The sequence below is a fragment of the Xenia sp. Carnegie-2017 genome, unplaced genomic scaffold, assembly GCF_021976095.1.
Source record: "Xenia sp. Carnegie-2017 unplaced genomic scaffold, XeniaSp_v1 HiC_scaffold_20, whole genome shotgun sequence".
Classification (NCBI taxonomy): Eukaryota; Metazoa; Cnidaria; class Anthozoa; order Malacalcyonacea; family Xeniidae; genus Xenia; species Xenia sp. Carnegie-2017.
Window position 1 is genome coordinate 16,337,318 of NW_025813483.1, and position 18,770 is coordinate 16,356,087.

At 32.3% G+C, this 18,770-nt stretch overlaps 4 protein-coding genes and 2 long non-coding RNA genes across 10 annotated transcripts; 3 read left to right on the forward strand and 3 right to left on the reverse strand.

Moving 5' to 3' along the window:
- Positions 1-338: 338 nt before the first annotated feature.
- Positions 339-8,690, reverse strand: LOC124443028. 4 transcript variants are annotated; one of them, XR_006947470.1, is made up of 6 exons: positions 8,218-8,690; positions 8,064-8,129; positions 7,927-7,995; positions 7,214-7,701; positions 4,665-7,018; positions 4,250-4,591 (listed from the first exon to the last, which is right to left on the reverse strand). It is a non-coding gene; the product is annotated as an uncharacterized LOC124443028 (long non-coding RNA). The 4 variants fall into 4 exon arrangements; XR_006947468.1 differs by having other exon boundaries at positions 4,665-6,521; positions 6,949-7,701; XR_006947469.1 differs by lacking the exon at positions 4,250-4,591 and adding an exon at positions 339-687 and having other exon boundaries at positions 6,949-7,701.
- LOC124443024 (serine palmitoyltransferase 2-like) lies at positions 2,424-6,128 on the forward strand. The gene is made up of 10 exons (XM_046993541.1): positions 2,424-2,829; positions 3,267-3,421; positions 3,699-4,063; positions 4,132-4,237; positions 4,362-4,581; positions 4,702-4,828; positions 4,940-4,976; positions 5,374-5,472; positions 5,537-5,666; positions 5,820-6,128. Exons 1-10 carry the CDS (start codon positions 2,560-2,562, stop codon positions 5,880-5,882), a joined length of 1,572 nt encoding a protein of 523 aa, XP_046849497.1. The 5' UTR covers positions 2,424-2,559; the 3' UTR covers positions 5,883-6,128.
- A 1,186-nt stretch (positions 8,691-9,876) lies between the features above and the next one.
- On the forward strand, positions 9,877-11,969 carry LOC124441344 (ras-related protein Rab-13-like). 2 transcript variants are annotated; one of them, XM_046991793.1, is made up of 9 exons: positions 9,877-10,167; positions 10,283-10,414; positions 10,488-10,548; positions 10,704-10,764; positions 10,986-11,063; positions 11,154-11,246; positions 11,334-11,399; positions 11,495-11,554; positions 11,626-11,969. In XM_046991793.1, the coding sequence occupies exons 2-9, from the start codon at positions 10,291-10,293 to the stop codon at positions 11,716-11,718; spliced, it is 636 nt and encodes a 211-aa protein (XP_046847749.1). In that variant the 5' UTR covers positions 9,877-10,167; positions 10,283-10,290; the 3' UTR covers positions 11,719-11,969. The 2 variants fall into 2 exon arrangements, with proteins under 2 accessions (XP_046847749.1, XP_046847748.1); XM_046991792.1 differs by having other exon boundaries at positions 9,878-10,414.
- A 132-nt stretch (positions 11,970-12,101) lies between these two features.
- LOC124441346 (ubiquitin-like protein FUBI) lies at positions 12,102-13,280 on the reverse strand. Its single transcript, XM_046991794.1, has 4 exons — positions 13,211-13,280; positions 12,870-13,107; positions 12,497-12,552; positions 12,102-12,301 (listed from the first exon to the last, which is right to left on the reverse strand). Exons 2-4 carry the CDS (start codon positions 13,090-13,092, stop codon positions 12,173-12,175), a joined length of 408 nt encoding a protein of 135 aa, XP_046847750.1. The 5' UTR covers positions 13,093-13,107; positions 13,211-13,280; the 3' UTR covers positions 12,102-12,172.
- Positions 13,281-13,311: 31 nt separating this feature from the next.
- On the forward strand, positions 13,312-14,353 carry LOC124441343 (PXMP2/4 family protein 4-like). The gene has a single exon (XM_046991791.1). The coding sequence runs from the start codon at positions 13,458-13,460 to the stop codon at positions 14,199-14,201; it is 744 nt and encodes a 247-aa protein (XP_046847747.1). The 5' UTR covers positions 13,312-13,457; the 3' UTR covers positions 14,202-14,353.
- Positions 14,354-15,541: 1,188 nt separating this feature from the next.
- On the reverse strand, positions 15,542-17,740 carry LOC124441347. Its single transcript, XR_006946949.1, has 3 exons — positions 17,272-17,740; positions 15,833-15,903; positions 15,542-15,676 (listed from the first exon to the last, which is right to left on the reverse strand). It is a non-coding gene; the product is annotated as an uncharacterized LOC124441347 (long non-coding RNA).
- Between the last annotated feature and the right edge of the window lie 1,030 nt (positions 17,741-18,770).

Consider the following 18,770-nt stretch of genomic DNA (forward strand, 5'->3'; position numbering starts at 1 on the left):
AATGAATTCAAATTAAAAATAGACCAATCAGAAATTAGCCTGAATGACACCACTTTTCAAAGTCTATTGCGCATGACTGCCTTCGTAGTGTGCTCTGCCTCTTTCTCGCTGGGGCTAACACAAAATTTTAGTAATAATTGCAACAGACTACACATGTGAAACTGTCAACCAATTTCGCTATGGTTTAAAGAGAAAATTGAAAGTCTTTGTCAGCGGAACTAGGTTTCAATGCATGATTGACCCACTTTCATAAAATTCGTACAACCTCATCACTCTCCTGTGGAGTGAATTAATCAAGGGGATAAAAAGCACACTCTCCATGTAATACTAAAAAAAAATGTGGTATCAAGATTGTGATGTTTATTATAAGTGTCGATAACATATTATGCATATATTATACTTTTATAAACAACTTTTCACGCATCAAGCAGACTGTCGGTAAGGAATTAAAAAACAGAATGATTAAAAGTCTTGTCTTTCAAACACAATCATACTTTATTGTGACCTTTGGCTTTGGTCATATTACACTGTGTAAACACCGTTGTTATGGTAAAATCGTTCGACTTATCCCGTCACGATCTCCTTTCGCATTCTCACATTAGAATCCAAATATTCAAACAAAACTTGATCACGTGATAGATTACACCGACATTTACAACACAGACTCGTGGTGGTTATGCCAAAAATCTATGATTTGAAATGAATTACTATTGATTAAAAAAAGCACTAAGGATAAAAAGACTGTTTTTCCTTGTGAAATTGACAAATTAATAAACACGCAAATTACAAATAAAAGTACGCCATTTATGAATGGGGAAATCTATTTAAAGAAATATTAAATAAGGTAAAAATATATCTACAGAGATGAACATTGAAAAAAGAGTAGAACCAACGTTCCTGTTAAGCGTTTGAAATTTGTCAAGTACCTCTCAAGTAATTAATACAAGTTGATCTCAAAAATTTAGTGAGAAATTACATTTTATCCATAATCTTCTCTATTATAATGGTGAAATAGCAAAAAATGAGAACTCACGAAATGCATGAAACAGTTGTCATGATAATATTTTGATTGAAATAACTTTCTTCGAAATAATGACAAATAGTAAAACAGACAAATGAGGATATTTTTTATGGTTTTTTCCTTTGATTCAAGCTATTAACGTTTTCAGAAAAAATTTACACGGACGTTAGAAGGACTGCTTCAACAGAGGAGTCTGTGTGGTGTTTCAAGAAATAGACATAATGAAATGGGAAGATTGAAGAAACGAGAACAACATGATGAACAGTCTAGAATCCAATCACGCGTTAAGTCAATCTCCACGCTCCACTCACAAAAATAAATGCAATGCGTACTACTTTTTACAATTCTCTGGGGCTAATAGTAAAATGGTAGTGATGATGATTTAATCTTCCTAGTGCGCAAAGAAGGCTCAACATGCAGTCTACATCTGGGCTTCTAATACTAAATTGTCTTCGTTAACAGCCAAGAGCCAGAGCTTTGTACTTAGCTTTCTATACACAAAGTTTGACAACATTTAGCAACGAGTACAAGACACGGTTCATCAGAGATTAAAGTATATCTTAAGACAACAAGAAATTGTTTGAGTCGATTCATTTAAAATGATGTGACAATGGTTTTTCAGTAATGTTCACATGAATCACATCGTCTATCGTCAAAATAAAAATGAGCAGGGCGTTTTGTCGGGAAACCCGAAAAAGAGGGAATAACAAGCGTTGCTGTTGCGTTACAAGTAACTGAAATTGCAAATAAATTCTTTATATAGAACGCTCACATAGCCTCGTACATGAAAACAACTACACAAATAAAGTAAAAGTTCGAAACCGGACAGCAGAAAGCATTATCACAAGTAGGTTTAAATAACCATCATTAGGTTAAAACAATAAAATTAACGAAATTATACAAGTAAAAATATTCAGCCAAAAAAGAAAAAGCAAATTGTTCCCGTAACCAATCAGCAAGGAAAACCAGCAAATATGGAGTACTTTGAGGTTAAGATCGACATGTCACTATTTTTACAGATATCTCTACACCATTGGAATGAAGTATAATTAAAAAATATATTTTTTACACGCATATCACATGCTCGAGTGCTCGACAGTGACCTTGACGAGACAAAATTATGCACTGAGAGTTAAAGTTGAGTTTTTGTTTTCTATAAACTATGATAATATTGGGCTGATGGATTATTTGAACAATTTTTATGATAGTATTTGTTTGAAAATAAAACATTTACGAAAAAAAATCAAGCTAGAAATGTTCATGTTGTGATGTGTTTAGTATACAGTAATTTATAATAATTAGCATTAATTTGTAATTTGAAGTGAATTCGGGAATTCCCGTTTGAAGCTCGTGCAATGTCTACATATTAGTTATTAGTCTTGTTATTTACGGTTCGCCTCGAAGACATACGATATTATGCCGATAAATATTCATTCGATAAAGAATGCAACATTATTGGCTTTATTGTATGAACTAGTGTTACTCTCATTGTCTCAGCAGTGAAGTTTTAAATCTTTTAAGAAATATAAAAAACAATCATGAATGAGAAGTTTGATAAACTTGGAGATCACGACAATGGCAATAGCATGCAAAAATCACGCAAAAATGGGGAAACAACACATAAAAATGGAGTAGAAAATGGAAAATCAAATTACAAAAATCATGAAGAGTTTGAGCAAACGCCTATATGGATTGCTGTTATGACATATATTGCATATGCAATATTAATTTTATTCGGTTATTTGCGTGACTTTATGCGTTTTTACGGTTTGGAAAAGTCACGGGCGTATAAAGAGAAAGGAAATAAAGTATGCCATTTTAATATATATTTTTTCTCTGTATTGATTTCATGTGGTCGTCTAGAAATGTTATTTAATTATACAGTTGATCACAAAAACGAAAATACATTGGTAACTATGTATTTAATGATAAATTTATGTAACCATTTCATAACACGATATCACCGGGAGTAAGGTTAAAGTACATACCACATCTCGTTTGAAAGTCGCGAAAAATTTAACGATCTTGTTTGTATAAGTGCAATATTATCTACGATTGGTATGAAATATTTCTTTTCAACACAACTGACCCTCCCTTATTTGCATAATTTACATGAATGTTATAAAGATTTCAGTACATCAGTTCTGGAATACTTCCCACAGGCTAAGTAACTAATCAGATTTCCCTTTTTGTAGGTAATTCAAAACTATGTTAATATGGTCCTAATATCATGTTCATTACTTAGGGTTTTGTGCCGTTATATTCAAGTTTTGAAAGTTTCTACACAAGAAACCTGTATCGTCGTATCCGAGATTGTTGGAATCGACCAATTTGTAGTTCACCTGGGGCAGAGATAGAGATCATTGAACGCCAGAGTGCAGATAGCAACTGGACTTTTGAGTAAGAAACTCTTCCTAAAATATCTTATATGCACAGGTTTTAAGCTTATTTTCTTAGTAGTATTCTTGTAAAAAAGGAGACTTTTGACATGGCTGGAAAAAAGGCTTATGAGAAGATGTTTCTTATCTTTGTAAAATGACATGATATTAGAGAATTTAATAAATATACTTTGCACTTCTACCTCACCACAAGGTCCACAACCATGTATTTTTCTTAGTGCCAAAACTTTGTTATATTGTTTCTAAGTTAGAAATTATATCTTATCATGTGTTTTCAGACATACAGGTGAAACAATTCGTGCACTCAACCTTGGTTCTTATAACTATCTTGGTTTTGCTGAGAATTCTGGTCCTTGCACAGATGACTCTGAGCAAGCTGTGAGAGATTATGGCCTTGCTGCATGTAGCACCAGACACGAGTACGGCACACTTAATATTCATGTTGAGCTAGAGCATTTGGTTGCGCGTTTCATTGGCAAAGAGGCGGCAATGGTCTTTGGAATGGGATTTGCAACAAACTCAACAAATCTTCCCACTCTAGTTGATAAAAAATGCCTTATAGTCAGTGATGAGCTCAATCATTCGTCCTTAGTACTTGGAGCTAGGCTTTCTGGTGCAAAGATTAAAGTGTTCAAACATAATGGTAATTTTATTTTGAAATAGAAAATTTTAGTTCAACTGTAATATGCAGCATGTATGTTGTTTTTTAAGACATGGCTCATCTTGAGGAGATTCTCAGAAGCTCAGTGATACAGGGTCAACCTCGTACACACAGACCATGGAAGAAAATTTTGATTGTTGTGGAAGGAGTATACAGGTGAATGGGAAGTTCAGCAATAATTAATTTATTCTGATAATGAGAAATTTAATATTATAGATAGTCATTAAAAAATGTTGTAAATTGAATTGCTTAAACTATGGGAAAATTATGTCACTAATAGCATGGAGGGCTCAATAGTGAAACTTCCAGAAGTGATAGAGCTTAAGAAGAAGTACAAGGCATATCTTTATCTTGACGAGGCTCATAGTATTGGTGCAATGGGTCCACATGGTAGAGGTGTAGCTGATTATTATGGCATTCATCCAAAGGATATTGATATCATGATGGGTACATTTACAAAGAGTTTTGGATCAGCAGGTGGCTACATTGCTGCCTCCGAGGTAGAATTTTCTAATATATTGAAATGTTAGCTTATCTTTTACACTTTTATCAATTACCCATTTGTTGAAATACAGTACTAAACCTTATAATTATATTTCCAATAACTTATCAATTTCTAGGAAATCATTCGTCATATTCGATCATCATCTCATAGTGCAGTTTATGCATGTTCAATGTCACCTCCAGTGGCACAGCAAATAATCTCATCAATGAAGATCATCATGGGTGAAGATGGGACAGGCGAAGGTAAGCTAGATCATCTATGGTCAGTTTGTCCAATATAAAACAATTTATGTTTGTCCAATATAAAACAATTAATATAATTTATAACTTAAACTTTAAACACTTTTTCTTTAGGGCAAAAAAGACTTCACACCTTATCTGAGAATAGCAAGTATGTTTGTGTTTTGTTATAGTTTAATGGTAGCCCACTTTATTGTGCACTCTGAGAAACAGGGAGGTTCAATTCCAATAAAATCCACAACTTTGTGAAATTGCTTTTGTAATTTTTATGCATGTGAGGATGATTAATGGCAATAAAGGCATTAGCCCAGTATTTGCTCAATATTTTGTTACTACCTCAAATCTTACAGAAGTGTTCTTTAACCCTGAATGGTAATCATCTTAATGTAGATATTGTTATGTTATTATATCACTATGATAATATGATTGTGTAAATCTAGTGCGTTTTTGAGCTGCGAACTGTGATAGAATAAGAAATATAAAGTCATAAATAGCCCCAAACTTCAACATCTTTATCATCTTTTTATATAAACTTTTTAAAATTTCAGGTATTTCCGACAATCCTTAAAAAAAGCTGGTTTCATTGTGTATGGACACGACGACTCAGTAATTGTTCCTGTTTTGATTTTCCTTCCTGGAAAAATAAGGTTGCTTTGTCAATTTCCTTGTCTGTTTGTTATGTTCTGTCTCCATGATATCTTTCTTGTGTAGTGCCCTTAGTCGTGAGTTGTTGAAACGAGGAATTGCAAGTGTTGTCGTAGGATTTCCTGCTACTAGTATTCTTGAGTCTCGTGCAAGGTTTTGTATATCTGCCGCTCATACAAGGGATCAATTGGACAAGGTAAGATAGAGTCTAGTGTATTAAAACTATTTTATTGGTGAAATCAATCTTTGATGTGAATCTTAAAACTTGTTTTGTGAGCATTACTATCATTTTAACATATTCTTCTCACATAAAATCAGGATGGTGAAGTTTTTTTTGCAATATTTCCAGGCGGTTACTGCGATGATCGAAGTTGGTGATTTGCTTGGTATGAGATATTCTCGTAGGCATTAAAAATAAAGGCAGAATTTCTGGTTGAAATGCGAAATGTGGTCTGATGTGAATTCAAAATTTTTTTTGAGAAGGATAATTTAATGCTGGAAAATGCTAGGGTGATTACATTAATGTACCAACGAACAAATTTAATTTGATACTTTAAATATAGATGTAAATAATATCCAAATGTAGACAATTGGAATAGGGATCTGTAGTAATGTTTCCAAAATCAAAAATCAAAGATATTAGTTTTACATAGTGCAACTTTTGACTGAAAATATGTGTTTTTTGTCTTCAAAACTTTTCGCTTTATTGAAGTTTTGTTCATATCAACTGTGCAATAACACACAACACATTTTTTGTTACTTATTTTAAAATTTGAGAAATCATACCCAACATGGGAATTTCATTCAAATTATTAAAAGTTGCATTGTATGTAAGTAAACACATGCCTTTAGGGATATTAGTAACAAAATGTCCTGAAAACCTTTGGAAGATTAAGAGAACATTTAATCACTAATATTCTTTAAACCATGCATTTACTTTGTAATAGCAAGGTTGCGAATGGAATAACCAATGCATTAGACTGTTCTGTTTATCTCAACTGTGCCTTGAATCCTCAAAGACTGCAGAGTAAATCAGTTTTTGCCAAGATCTCTAGGTGGATAGCAGGAAAATATTAAGCCATTGATTGGCCCAAGAGTGAAAATGTACCCAAAGGTCTTAATTTGTGTTACTTTTTTGTTTTCTGGGTAATATGTCATGAGTACTAAAACTTGTGTATTGACTAATCTTGGGGACAAAATTGCCCATCTCTAGAATCTGGCTCAAATTAAAGACAAGAGTTTGAATTTTTAGCCCACCCAATCTTAGTTAGCTTCCAATATTGCCAAATGTGTATCATCAATAAAGTCATGATGAATTTAAGTCTTTAACCAATGAGTGACAAGGAGACAACAAACAAAATAGACGTTAAACAAAACAAACACTGGCTTAACTTTACACATGATGTTTTTGGCTTTCCTATTTTTATACATAGAAATAAAAAGTTTCTTTTGGCATATTTAAAAAATTGCGTTGTTACCTCAACATTGGCAGGTGTTTTTTTCTTCCATCTTTTAGGTGACCATGGACATGGTGCGACAATATTTCATCTAAATTGGTTAAGATTATCATGTGTATTTAAGTCATTGAATGTTTGAATTGGTTGCAAGCAACAAATCATTGTCTTAAATACACATGATGATGAAAAATAGACATTATAACATGGTATGTCTTGTGTCCATAGACATGGTATCAAACAGTCTAAGTATAATATTGATGATTAAAATCAAAAGCGTTGAACTCACATTGTCGAATACATTTGACGATAAATGAGCAAGACAGACGGTAAAGCAATTTAATCCCTTTTTACTCATCGTGATAATAATAAAGTACAATAGGAAGGTCCATAACTACGCCATGTTTACAAATGTTTTGTCGCTTCTTTTAGTTAGTCTATTTATTACACCCCCTGCTAAATTGACAAGACAAAAGAAAATTGACCATATAACAATATGTTATGTTATTTTGACTTCTGTTACTAAACAGTAAATTTATTTCAATCAAACATGATTTACTGTTGTACGATGATTGAAAAATTGATTTTGCATTATTCCAATTACAATATTTTACACTTTACCATAACTGCATAATCATCAAATGAACAATCAAGCTAATCATTAATTAAAACTTGTCAAACATAGAAAACGTTCACTACAATTAATGATATTCTAGCCATATCTAAATATGTTGTCATTGTTCTATCTTCAACATAGTCTGTTGGGTATCTAAACAACTGGAAAAAAACATAAACCTCAATGATTTATAGAAAATGAAATACAAATATTGATTTGAAAAATCTAAATATATAATTTCCAACACAATAAAATGCAACTTGCACAATTTGTATCTTAAAACCCTAGATGACCCTCCATTGATGCTAAACTTGTTTCTTAAACACATAACAATGATCATGAATATTATTTGGTTAATTTATCATAATAACCAAATGCAATGTTACCTTGAGGACTTGAATGACTGTTATTAATATGAGAACAGCCTTGGCCAGAAAGCAGAGGGTGACTGTCAACTAAGAGTAAAAAAATGTAAATTTTCACCTGTCACTTTTAAACTGATAAATAATACAAAAAACATTACCTCGGCCAGCAGATGTTTCTTCAACTTTCACTTTGAGTTTTTCCTGTCCAGTATCAGATGAAACCTCTGCAATTTAGCAAAAGAATATGCAATAATATGCTCATGGCACATTTTCAAAAGAACAGAATACAGGAAGATGAAAAAAAAAACTTACCTTGATAAGGAGCTGTGTTAGTGGGTTTGCCATTGATGACTTGGTTAAATAGTTTAGCAATCTTCTTTTGCATACAAAGATCAACACCAACACAAGCAAAAAACCAGCAACACCAACAACAATCCAAATGACCAACTTAGGCTGATCATTGGAATGATGACCTGAATGCACAGCAATGCATTTTGTTTTATTTTGATTTACCAAATATGAGGTTGTACAAGGCTGACATGGAAGCACATCTTTTCTTGTTGAAAAAAAATTGCCTTGACAATGTTGACAATCCCCAGTCTTTTCATGAATGGCAATGGATGTACCACATTTGATTCCAGGTTCTTTGCCAGGTCCACATTGGGGACAATCTATGCATGTTCTTTCATGACCAGGGATGGATGACACAACAACATATTGAGTATCCATCTTACATGTCATGCTAGTTACAGCACTTACAACAAACATCACATAGGCAAACTAAAAATTTACATTAATATAGAGTAAGCATTTATATCTTTACCAAAGCAAATAAGGAGAATTTCTTCTGCACAAAGTTATAAAGTAGATAAACAGTAGTGTGGTAAAACATAATTCTGCTAAAAAGCTTCAGCATATTTCAAATGTCAAAAAATTCATGAAATTCTAAAACATTTTTCATCATTGTGGAAAGAAGGTTTTACTTCAAAGATGAAGCAAAATATGACTGATGCAATATGAGAAAGATTTAAATTTTAATACTTCATTTTAATAGTTTTGAAGGACTTTACCAAGAAAATACGCTAAAGACATAACTAAGTATAGTAGTTGCCAAGAGAAAAATGTCCTCAGATTTATTAATGATGGAGGCATAACAAAGAAGATATTGCCACAAGTTTAGGTGTAGTAATATAATGTTCTAAATATTGTAACAACCAAATTTGGAACTTTCACTTTGAATGAAGAAAAGATTTTCCTGCGTCATGCTATCTGTTAATCCTTAATCTGTCGTATTTTGTTGGACGTTTTTACTTTGTCATCAACAATATTGTCATTTTATTCTATATTTTATGTACAACAACAGAAATTTATTCATTGTAAGACGTAGCTGTGTACAAAACGTCTTCGAACCAACAACCTGAAAACATGATGTTTCATCACAGTGCTGCCACTCTGTGTATGCACATTTCACCTACCAAAACTTTATTTTCTACTTCCTGCGATGATTTTCCTTGTTTGACTTTACACAACATACCCATTATATACCTACGTCAGGTCGGATCATTGAATTTTAGTTTGTTTTAAAAATGAGCATTAATAACTTTTAACAACGAAAAATATTGCATAAATCAAAAGACTTAGAAGGGTGGGTGCAATAAGTCATACAGGTGTAATGCAAGGCTGTCAAAATAAAAAAATTGAAACAAGTCAAACAACGCTTCATCAAAATTTGCCACAATTAACCAATTTAAATATTTTGGGCAAAACAAGGCATTTTCATTTTATTTTCTCCCTACAACCTCCTACATTTTACATTTTCCTAGCTTTCCTGATTACAGGAGAACTTCTTCCCCAACTGTAAAGCATCAGCGCTAGCACTCTGACTCAGCATGACTCAGCTGCATTTCAGATTATTAGTTTAATCAGCGAAACAGGATTAACTGGTTTCCTTGACTGGATCGACTGGATCATTATTTTAGTGAAAAGGGGGGGGGGAGTAAAATTATAATGTGTTTTTTCTGTTCATTTATTTCATTATGCATTTTCTCACTTCTAACTTTTTCATACGTAAAGTTTTAAATCTTGAATTGATTCTCTAAAATACTCCTAAATTTTAAGAATGGAAAATTGCGTGTGATAAATCAAATCACACAACGAATGCTTTTGATAGGAGAATGTTTTTCTGGTAAATAAGTTAACCCGGCCTGACCTGACGAAAATTTAAAATTCCGCTCATATTTTAGCGACAACTACATAAAAAAGGTGACGGTAGAAGTTAAATATTTCTAGAATATACAAAATTACCAATTAAAGTGATCGAAAAAAAACAATTACCTAATTTAGATGGAATTTGAAAATTTGCCTTCTTCACCTTTAGACATAAGCATGGCTAAGAATTACGATCATCTTTTTAAAGTTATATTAATCGGTGATGCTGCAGTTGGAAAAACTTGTATTTTATGTCGGTTTGCTCATGATGAATTTAAACCTACACATCTTTCTACTATAGGTAGTAAGCAATTTTATATGACTTAAATCACTTTTAAACGAGTCAATACTACTTGTTGTATGATCTGATGTAGGAATTGATTTTAAAATGAGAACCTTTACTGTCGATGGTAGCAGAATACGAATTCAAATGTGGTAAGTAGTTGACTAATGTCCATTGTTTTCGAAATCTTCTCACAAGTATGAAATTTCTTTTCTTGAATATTTACCTGGCGGTTGCCCAAATAATGTGTGTAGTTTTACTATTTTGACAGCTTTGGTTAACTGCATGTATTTTATAACTTTGTTAGGGATACAGCAGGGCAGGAGAGATATGAAACTATTACAACTCAATATTATAGAAGAGCTCAGGTGAGCTTTGTTTCTTAATCTGTTCAGCCTATTTCACATAACAATGTACTACCTCTTTCCAATTAAGCACATGATAAGTAATTAATGCACAACTTAATTATACATTTTAACATAATGAACATTTGTAGTTGTTGTTTGCAATTCTACTTTCAATGAATTTTTTATCAATATGTGATTTTTCACTGCTTGCTTGCCGTACAATTTGTAGTTTTATGTTTTAGGGCATAATGTTGGTTTATGATATCACAAGAAGGAAAACATTTGAAAACATACAGAAATGGATACATTATGTAGAAGAGGTTAGCATTATTATGTTGGTCCTTTAATTTGTACAATTTCTTGACAACATGTTATGGCTGAATTACATTTAATTACTTTATATATTTTAGCATGCTGGCAATGAAGTGAAGACAGTCATGGTTGGCAACAAATGTGACATAGAAGAATCAAAACGTGAAGTATCTTATAGAGAGGGTGAAAAGGTTAATGGATGGCAAATTTCATTTGTACTTTTATTAATTTTATATCACAAGTACCAATTTAATAAACTGCTTTGATTACTTTGCTAGTTATCTCAAAAATATGGTATACCATTCCTTGAAACAAGTGCTTTCTCTAATGTTAATATTGAAAAGGTAAATTTATTCTTGGAATGTATATTTTAATCATCAACTATGCATGTATTCTAAAATTACATGTATAACCTTATATACATGTATATTTACATTAGGCATTTACAGAAATGTGTCAGTTAATATTGAGAAATGTCAATGCTGGTGTTGAAACTCAGGTTATTTGAAATTTTCAAATCTGTTTTATTTGTTTGGATGTATTAAAGCATGTTCAATTTTATTTCTTAAGAATGATCGAAAGCCATCTGAAGCAGCAATTATTCTTAATGCAAATCAACCAAGTGGAGCTGAAGAACCCAGTTCTTGTTGTTTGTTTAGATGAGTGATGAAATGTGTTGTAAAAGATCATTTCAATGAAAACAAATGTTTTTTACTGAAACATTTGCAATGCAGTTGAGTTGTGAGACAGTCATACTTAAGTGTTACAACTTTTACCACAAAATTGAGAACAAGTAGTGTGTTTAAACAGGCTTTTGTTGTAATGCTTGACTTGAGTTTTTGTAATTTGATATATTTCATCAATCAGATAACATTAAAATATTCTTGACTTAAAATGTCAAGTTTAGATTTAAATGTATTTTCCAATGTGTCAGATTGTGCATTGCAACTGAAAAAGCTAAAATAAGTTTTACATAGTGTAGTTAATCTTATGATTTAAGGACTGTGAACCAATTATAGAAATGGAAGGATAAACAAAATTACTGCTAAGTTTAAGCTATGTTTTTATTCTTCATTAACACCTCATAATCAAAGAAACATATTTTCTATAGAGTGTTTCAAGGTGCATTTGAGTTTGGTCCGCGTCTTTTGCCAAATGTTTGAACAACATTAACAAAGCGTCGGTTGTATTGCATACGTCGCTTGGCACGACCTGTTCTCTTCTTCTTTTTCTCTTGTTTATCAACCTATAAACATTGCAATGAATTACACAACATTAGAAATGACTTTACTAAATTGGTCTTAATTAAAAGTTCAAGAAATACTTTTTTTTTAGTTTAAGTCCAAACCTAAATACCAAAAATACTGTGTTGTTATGAAAATTGTTGAATGTTGTGTCTATAGTAAAGGATCCACAGAAATTTACAATCCAAGATTCCTACCTTGGGTGTTTGACCTTTCACTTTACCAGCTCGAGCCAAAGAACCATGAACTTTTCCTAAGAAAGATATCAATAAATTCTTTTACCTTAAACATTGAAATATTTTAGTTTTCACAAGAAGAACAGTGAGTTAAGCTCAGACACCAAATATATTGGCATTGATAATCATTTCTATATAATTATTCACAGTGGGTTCAACCATTTCTGGCTCTGTAATAATTATATAGTAATATGTTTGTGCTTCATCATTGCATAACTGAACAATGGAGAAAAACCTTATGGTCTTTGTTTGATGGCAGTGTAGAATCAGATCAAAACAGACTCATCTGCCATCTATTCACAGTATAAAAAGGAATATGCATCTCAAATCTTACCGCCGACAATTCGTCCTGTAACATCCAAGGTTGCCGAATCATTAATGTCATAGTAAACAAGAGTGTTCTCATTTTCTAATGGTTTGCCACCATAAGACAGCACTTGATCATCAACTGAAATGCCTTCAAGTTGAGCAATTTCATGTTTAAGATCAAGTACAGAAACTTCCCTGTCATCAATATTTAAAACATTTAATTCCAACCCACGAATAAACAGCTGCATTGTAGTTGAAAACGACTAAATCAAACAAAAAATACTCAATATCAATTTCTTTCTTTTCTTAAACAAGACTGCAGCAAACCGTTCACAAAAGATGAAAATATTCGTAATAAATTCTTACCGTTATTACATGTGATGGCGCAACAAAAATTCCGATGAAAAAGAATCAATAACTGCGCATGCTTCGTACTTAGTCCTTTTCTTGACACGCAGATGGTGCTTCCATTCCTAAATTCCTTTATAAATATTAAAAATTTAACATTTCCCCAAAACATCATATTTTTTTGACATTGAAAAAAATATTTATTTCAATACTAACAACGTCAACATGGTAACTTGATGCACCCTGTTGTTAGGAGAAAAAAACAATGTCTTCATCTTCAGTTCTTTTACTTCTTCGAAGAATAAACGAAGCAAGTTTTAAACGTCATCCATTACTAACCAACGTTGCTCTCTCATCTCTGCTTGCTGGAACATCAGATTACATTGCTCAGAAAGTCGTTCAAGGTCATAAAATCCTGGACAAGGAGAGAACAAGACATGTCATGACATATGGTTGCACTACAGCACCACTCTGGCATCTATGGTACAAAATGATTGATAAATATATTAAACGAACACATACATGGTTGAAAGTCTTTTTAGACCAGACAACAGTAACACCCTTAGACTATCTTGGTTTTTTTGCAGTGTTTAACTACATGAAAGGAGATACTTTTGAAGAATGTTTTAATGAATTGAATCGAGTGTATTTTAAAGCATTTATACCAGACACCATATTTTGGCCATTTGCTACATTTGTAGGTTACAAGTACATATCACTACGCTACAGGTTCTTTTATTTTGAATTCTTGAACCTTCTTTGGGATACTTTTTTATGTTGCCTAAAATTTCCAAGTGAACAGGAAAATGACAGCTCAAACAAGCATTATATAAAAAAGACTCAGGTATCTTCTCGTCAACAATGTGATTTATTGCATACACAGCCAGATCATCTGAACTTGTTAAGTGAAAAACAATTTTTTAAAAAAATAACTGATCAAATGGCACAAGAATGTGATTTATTTCACTTGGGTAATGCTATTGATATTGAAAGAGAAAACAAGATTTAGAAAAAAGATTGTTTAAAACAAAAACAAAACAAAATGTATTACATAAAATGGTGTTAAATTTATAAAATATTATTTATAATCTGTTTATATTTCATTAAAATATATATTGACTTATCTTTTCTATCTAGTGAGGTAGAAATTGTCTGAAATAATTTCAGGAAAGAGCTCCTTTTGTACAGTAAAGTTGATACATAGTTTTGCTTACTGATTGTCCAATTTTCCTACAATGAAAAGATGAAAGTTGAAGCACATAGTTATGTTAAGTTATATGTTACAAGTTAGGTTTATGAGTAAAAAGTTACAAAAGAGTGGTATATAAACAACGATAAAAAATATTCAATCTAGTATTCTGGTATGGTGGAAAAGGACAAGCTCTTGGTTTTCTCAAATATTGTCTTTTCAATAAAAGACAAGTATGCCAAACACATGATGCTTCGTCATCTGCGGAATTCACTAAATGTGTAGCCTGCGTGCAGTCTATATAAGACTGTATCTTAGTGAGAAAATGATGGAATTTTCATTGCGTACGCAAATCACGCTACCATACAGTATCAGGTATTTTAAATCAGCTTTATTTTCTCCCTGAGTCGGTTGATGCAGAAGATTATGAAAATCTTCATTGGCATAACAGATGATGAAAATGGTATTTGCAAGAATATTTCTCATAAAATGCTCGTTTGCTTGAACTTGAAACACCGCAAAACTGGAGAAGTGCTATGACCACATATGAAAGTTTGTTTTTATACATATCCTTGATCTCTATATTAAAAAGTGTGAATTATTCGCATCATATTATATTCTTTGGTTACGCTGGGCACGTCTTCCGGAGGTGAAAATAGACGTTGCGCTGACGAAATTTAGGCTGCTTATTTTGTTAGCGAAAGCACAACCAAACCAACCATATATATTCTGAAAAAATGTTTCACTTTGTATACGTTTGAAATTTACTAAAATTATTGGCGGTGTTTCGTTTCAGTAACATTTGCAGTTTTGTGATTATTTATACAGTACTTTGTGAAGACACTGTATAAGCGTGAAAAATACAAAACATAAGATGCTTCAAACCTTGGTTAATTAAACTAAAGCAGGTATATTTATTTAAACTAACCTAAAACAGGTATTTATAGTTTCTACATAATACAATTAATGAATTTATCAGCTGGTGTAATAATTCTTTCAACTGTATATTATGGATTTCACCACAAACAAAAAATACATTATTTGAATGTCGTATGATATTTAGATGTGAAGATAAGACTTTAACGTCCCCACTAGACAACATTGAACGTCCATGAACTTTCTCGCCAAATGGATGAAAACTCTTCAACTAGTTCATTGTGTCACTGATAGGTGCTTAGAACTTCAAGTAAAGGACCACAAGTATGCACACCACGCCGACGGGCTAAACCATTTAAGTCGGTGAATGTGATTTTCAACTTGATTTCAGGCAGAACCACACTGACTCCAGTAGTGAACTAAAGAAACGCAATGATGTTACTTCCAAGAGATTTAACGAATATGGTCAAGTGGTCTAACGTTACGTGCTCGTTGTCAATTTAGTGACTTTATTATGTGTAGGCTTTTTTCAACACAAAACAAGAGAATGTTTGAGATATTCTGGAATTCTTTACCTTTGATCTTCAGCACTTGTAGTATCGGATTCTAGCAGTTGCAATTATTTGGACTATCGGATTTCAGGGTTCTATAAAACCAAAGAGCATTTCCCAATCTTGAGAAAGTTTGACGTAAATATAATACTAAATATAAAATTTATTTTAATTATATTGATTAAATCTACTTCATTCAGTAGCTATATATTTGCAGGCTACAAATATGTACGCACGTACCTATTTTTTTAAAATGCATGTCGTATTTGATAAAATCAGTGTTTTGGGAGATATACCCAAAAGCCAAGAAATGAAAAAGAAACGTGAATATTCATGATAGCTACAATAAATAATGTCGACATCGCTTGGCCCCAAATGTGGACACTGTTTTTTTTCCCAAAACAAAACGAAATGGGAGGGAAAACCGGCGGATCCGGTAAAAAACCCTCCGACCGAATAAAAGAAATGATCAAAAATTTAGAACAATTTCCTTAAATTTTTGTAGTTTTAAGATATTTCATACTTTTGTTGTTTTCAATGATCCCGATGATCTACTTTAACATGCAGCGTATTCAAATCGTGCGTTACAGTCGTATAAAATTTTTAAATTTACAGAGCGACAAAAAAGCAGGCTGACTACCCTATCGAAACAGCCAATATTTTGTGTTTGAACAAAAGAAACATAAACTTTGGTGGAGAACAAAAAATGAAAAAGCGCAGAGTCTTAACAAAAATTTTAATAAATGGACGAAAAACAAAAACTAATAGCATTTTAACTCGATTCGAAACTTCCATGTTGAGTAAGACCTTCATTAATAGCTGGCTTTCACTTACGTGTTTTGCCGAGAAAATTTTAAAAACTGTGAAGATTTACGTTTAAGGAAATATTTAACGGTTGAATTTGAAAATGCTTTATACTATTAAACATCATGCATAACAAAAGTTGTGACAAAGACGCTTGTTTCTTGGTGGTTCTGTTGGTCGTTCATTTATTGTCCAGTTAGTAAGCCCACAGACATAGCTACTCTATAAAAAACACGTTATAAACGTCAGTATAATTAATGAAAAAAACAGAAATTAAATATATTGAAAAGAACAAAACTTTTATACCTGATTTCCAAACGTTTTCCTGGTCAGTCTGTTCCAGGAGACTTGGTCGGTCTCTTTCTTTTTTTATCGCGCAATTTTTATGTGTGTATCATATAAATATATTTTAACATTTTTTTTCTTAGAAATTAAATAAACCCTACTTGTAGCATTGCAATTTTCTTTATAAACGTAAAATAAAATAAGTAAAAAGTAGCGAGTGAAAGCCAGCTATTTTCTCACAACAAGTGACATCTTTTATTGACATTTTTTCGTAAATGTCAATAAAATATAAACGAATTAGGAAAATAGACCATCAGGATCCTTTTAAACTATCTCATGCAGTTACTCATACAACACTTATCTACTCAACTTACAAACCACAAGACATGGATCGTGTTTTTCCACTCGCTTGTTTTCATCTTCGTAGAATATGGTCCATCTTTATAGTCCAATCATTTCAATGTTAACGTTCATACGTACATATGCCGTTGTGCAATGTCCATTCAACATGTTTACACCATTCCATACACGAAGTCACAGACATCGTCAACCAATAAAGCAGCCACTGATATCGAAATGGCCATTCATACGGACGGATTCATATGGACTTTCGTGGTAACTTCAAGCGAAGGAAAAGGAACCACTTCAATACCCCAGTTATATCATCACTCAAAGAATGCTTAGTGCAGAGTTGATCTTCTGTGAGTATCAGCTGACCACCTTTAGGTGGGTTCATATAACAATGGGGCCCATCATCATTATATGAACAAACAACTGACATCAACAGAGAATCTAAACTACAACTTAACATTCTTGGCCATGAATCACCATGACACATGAGTTATGACAAACTAGTAAGAGTAATTGAAGTGAATGACACAGGTGGTAAAGGGACTTTCACAACTCCATCCATGTGGGATCTACAATATAAGAAAATATGAAACACTTGTATGAGATTTCATGATGAATAACTCTTCATATGACGTTAGTTTGCGTTTTTAAATTCTTAATCACACATATTGAAAATGAGGAAATTACAATATGTTTTCTGTTTGACTATCCAAATGATAGACCATTCACCTATATCGCACGGATAGCTTTAGTCAGTTGAGTTTGAACGATGCAACAAGTTTTAAACGATCAAAGGCTTAACATGTCATCATAAACAAAGCATTTTACAGTGAAAGCTTTCATAAGACTAGTTGATTATTCCATGTAACTCATACTTCAGTACTTCGTCAGTAAAAAGACAAAATTTACCTTTCTTTCTACAACGTTAAATTGACTAATTTTCCGTTGTCAACATTTCTTTAATTGACGTCATGACTAAAATTTTTTATTGTGATTGGCTCCTTATGAGCATGTCACCTTTCACGAAGACAATGAGTAATCCTTCAATGCGTTAAAATAAAACATTTCATTAGAATCTTCAGATATTTTTGCGTTTTAATGTCGTTATGCAAAGTAACGATCCATGATATTGTTGGTTAAGATTCATGAGACGATAATAAATTTAGAAACTAGACTTTAATTTTGTCCAAATATCAATTGAAACTTCCAGTCATGTCTTGCTTGGTTGTACAATTTCGAGCAAAAGAAAATAACGGTTCTTGTTCGTTGAAGGTCTACTCCATAATCTGTGAAAACTGTACTTCTATACACTCAACAACATAGTGCGTTGGAAACAGATGGCAAATTTAGTGTATTTGTATTCATTGCGTAGTAATGACTAATGTGACATCGAAGAAACAAACCAAATATCAGTAGCATCTATAAAAACCCTTGAAATTTTTACTAGAATCTCAACAGAGACAAATCTTTTGAGCAAATAATCATTTCTCGTCAGTGTAGTCACTTACATTTGTAGTTTCCA

What these genes read in the sequence shown, in the direction of transcription:
- LOC124441344 (XM_046991792.1), top strand. Translation starts at nt 10,249, where the DNA reads ATGGAATTTGAAAATTTGCCTTCTTCACCTTTAGACATAAGCATGGCT. An exon ending in AGAATACGAATTCAAATGTG is followed by an intron (nt 10,549 to 10,703) that starts GTAAGTAGTTGA and finishes TAACTTTGTTAG; the next exon opens with GGATACAGCAGGGCAGGAGA. An exon ending in CTAATGTTAATATTGAAAAG is followed by an intron (nt 11,400 to 11,494) that starts GTAAATTTATTC and finishes TATTTACATTAG; the next exon opens with GCATTTACAGAAATGTGTCA.
- LOC124441343 (XM_046991791.1), top strand. Translation starts at nt 13,458, where the DNA reads ATGTCTTCATCTTCAGTTCTTTTACTTCTTCGAAGAATAAACGAAGCA.
- LOC124443024 (XM_046993541.1), top strand. Translation starts at nt 2,560, where the DNA reads ATGAATGAGAAGTTTGATAAACTTGGAGATCACGACAATGGCAATAGC. An exon ending in GTTGTGGAAGGAGTATACAG is followed by an intron (nt 4,238 to 4,361) that starts GTGAATGGGAAG and finishes TGTCACTAATAG; the next exon opens with CATGGAGGGCTCAATAGTGA. An exon ending in CAAGGGATCAATTGGACAAG is followed by an intron (nt 5,667 to 5,819) that starts GTAAGATAGAGT and finishes CAATATTTCCAG; the next exon opens with GCGGTTACTGCGATGATCGA.
- LOC124441346 (XM_046991794.1), bottom strand. Translation starts at nt 13,092, where the DNA reads ATGCAGCTGTTTATTCGTGGGTTGGAATTAAATGTTTTAAATATTGAT. An exon ending in TACAGGACGAATTGTCGGCG is followed by an intron (nt 12,553 to 12,869) that starts GTAAGATTTGAG and finishes TATCTTTCTTAG; the next exon opens with GAAAAGTTCATGGTTCTTTG. An exon ending in TGAAAGGTCAAACACCCAAG is followed by an intron (nt 12,302 to 12,496) that starts GTAGGAATCTTG and finishes CAATGTTTATAG; the next exon opens with GTTGATAAACAAGAGAAAAA.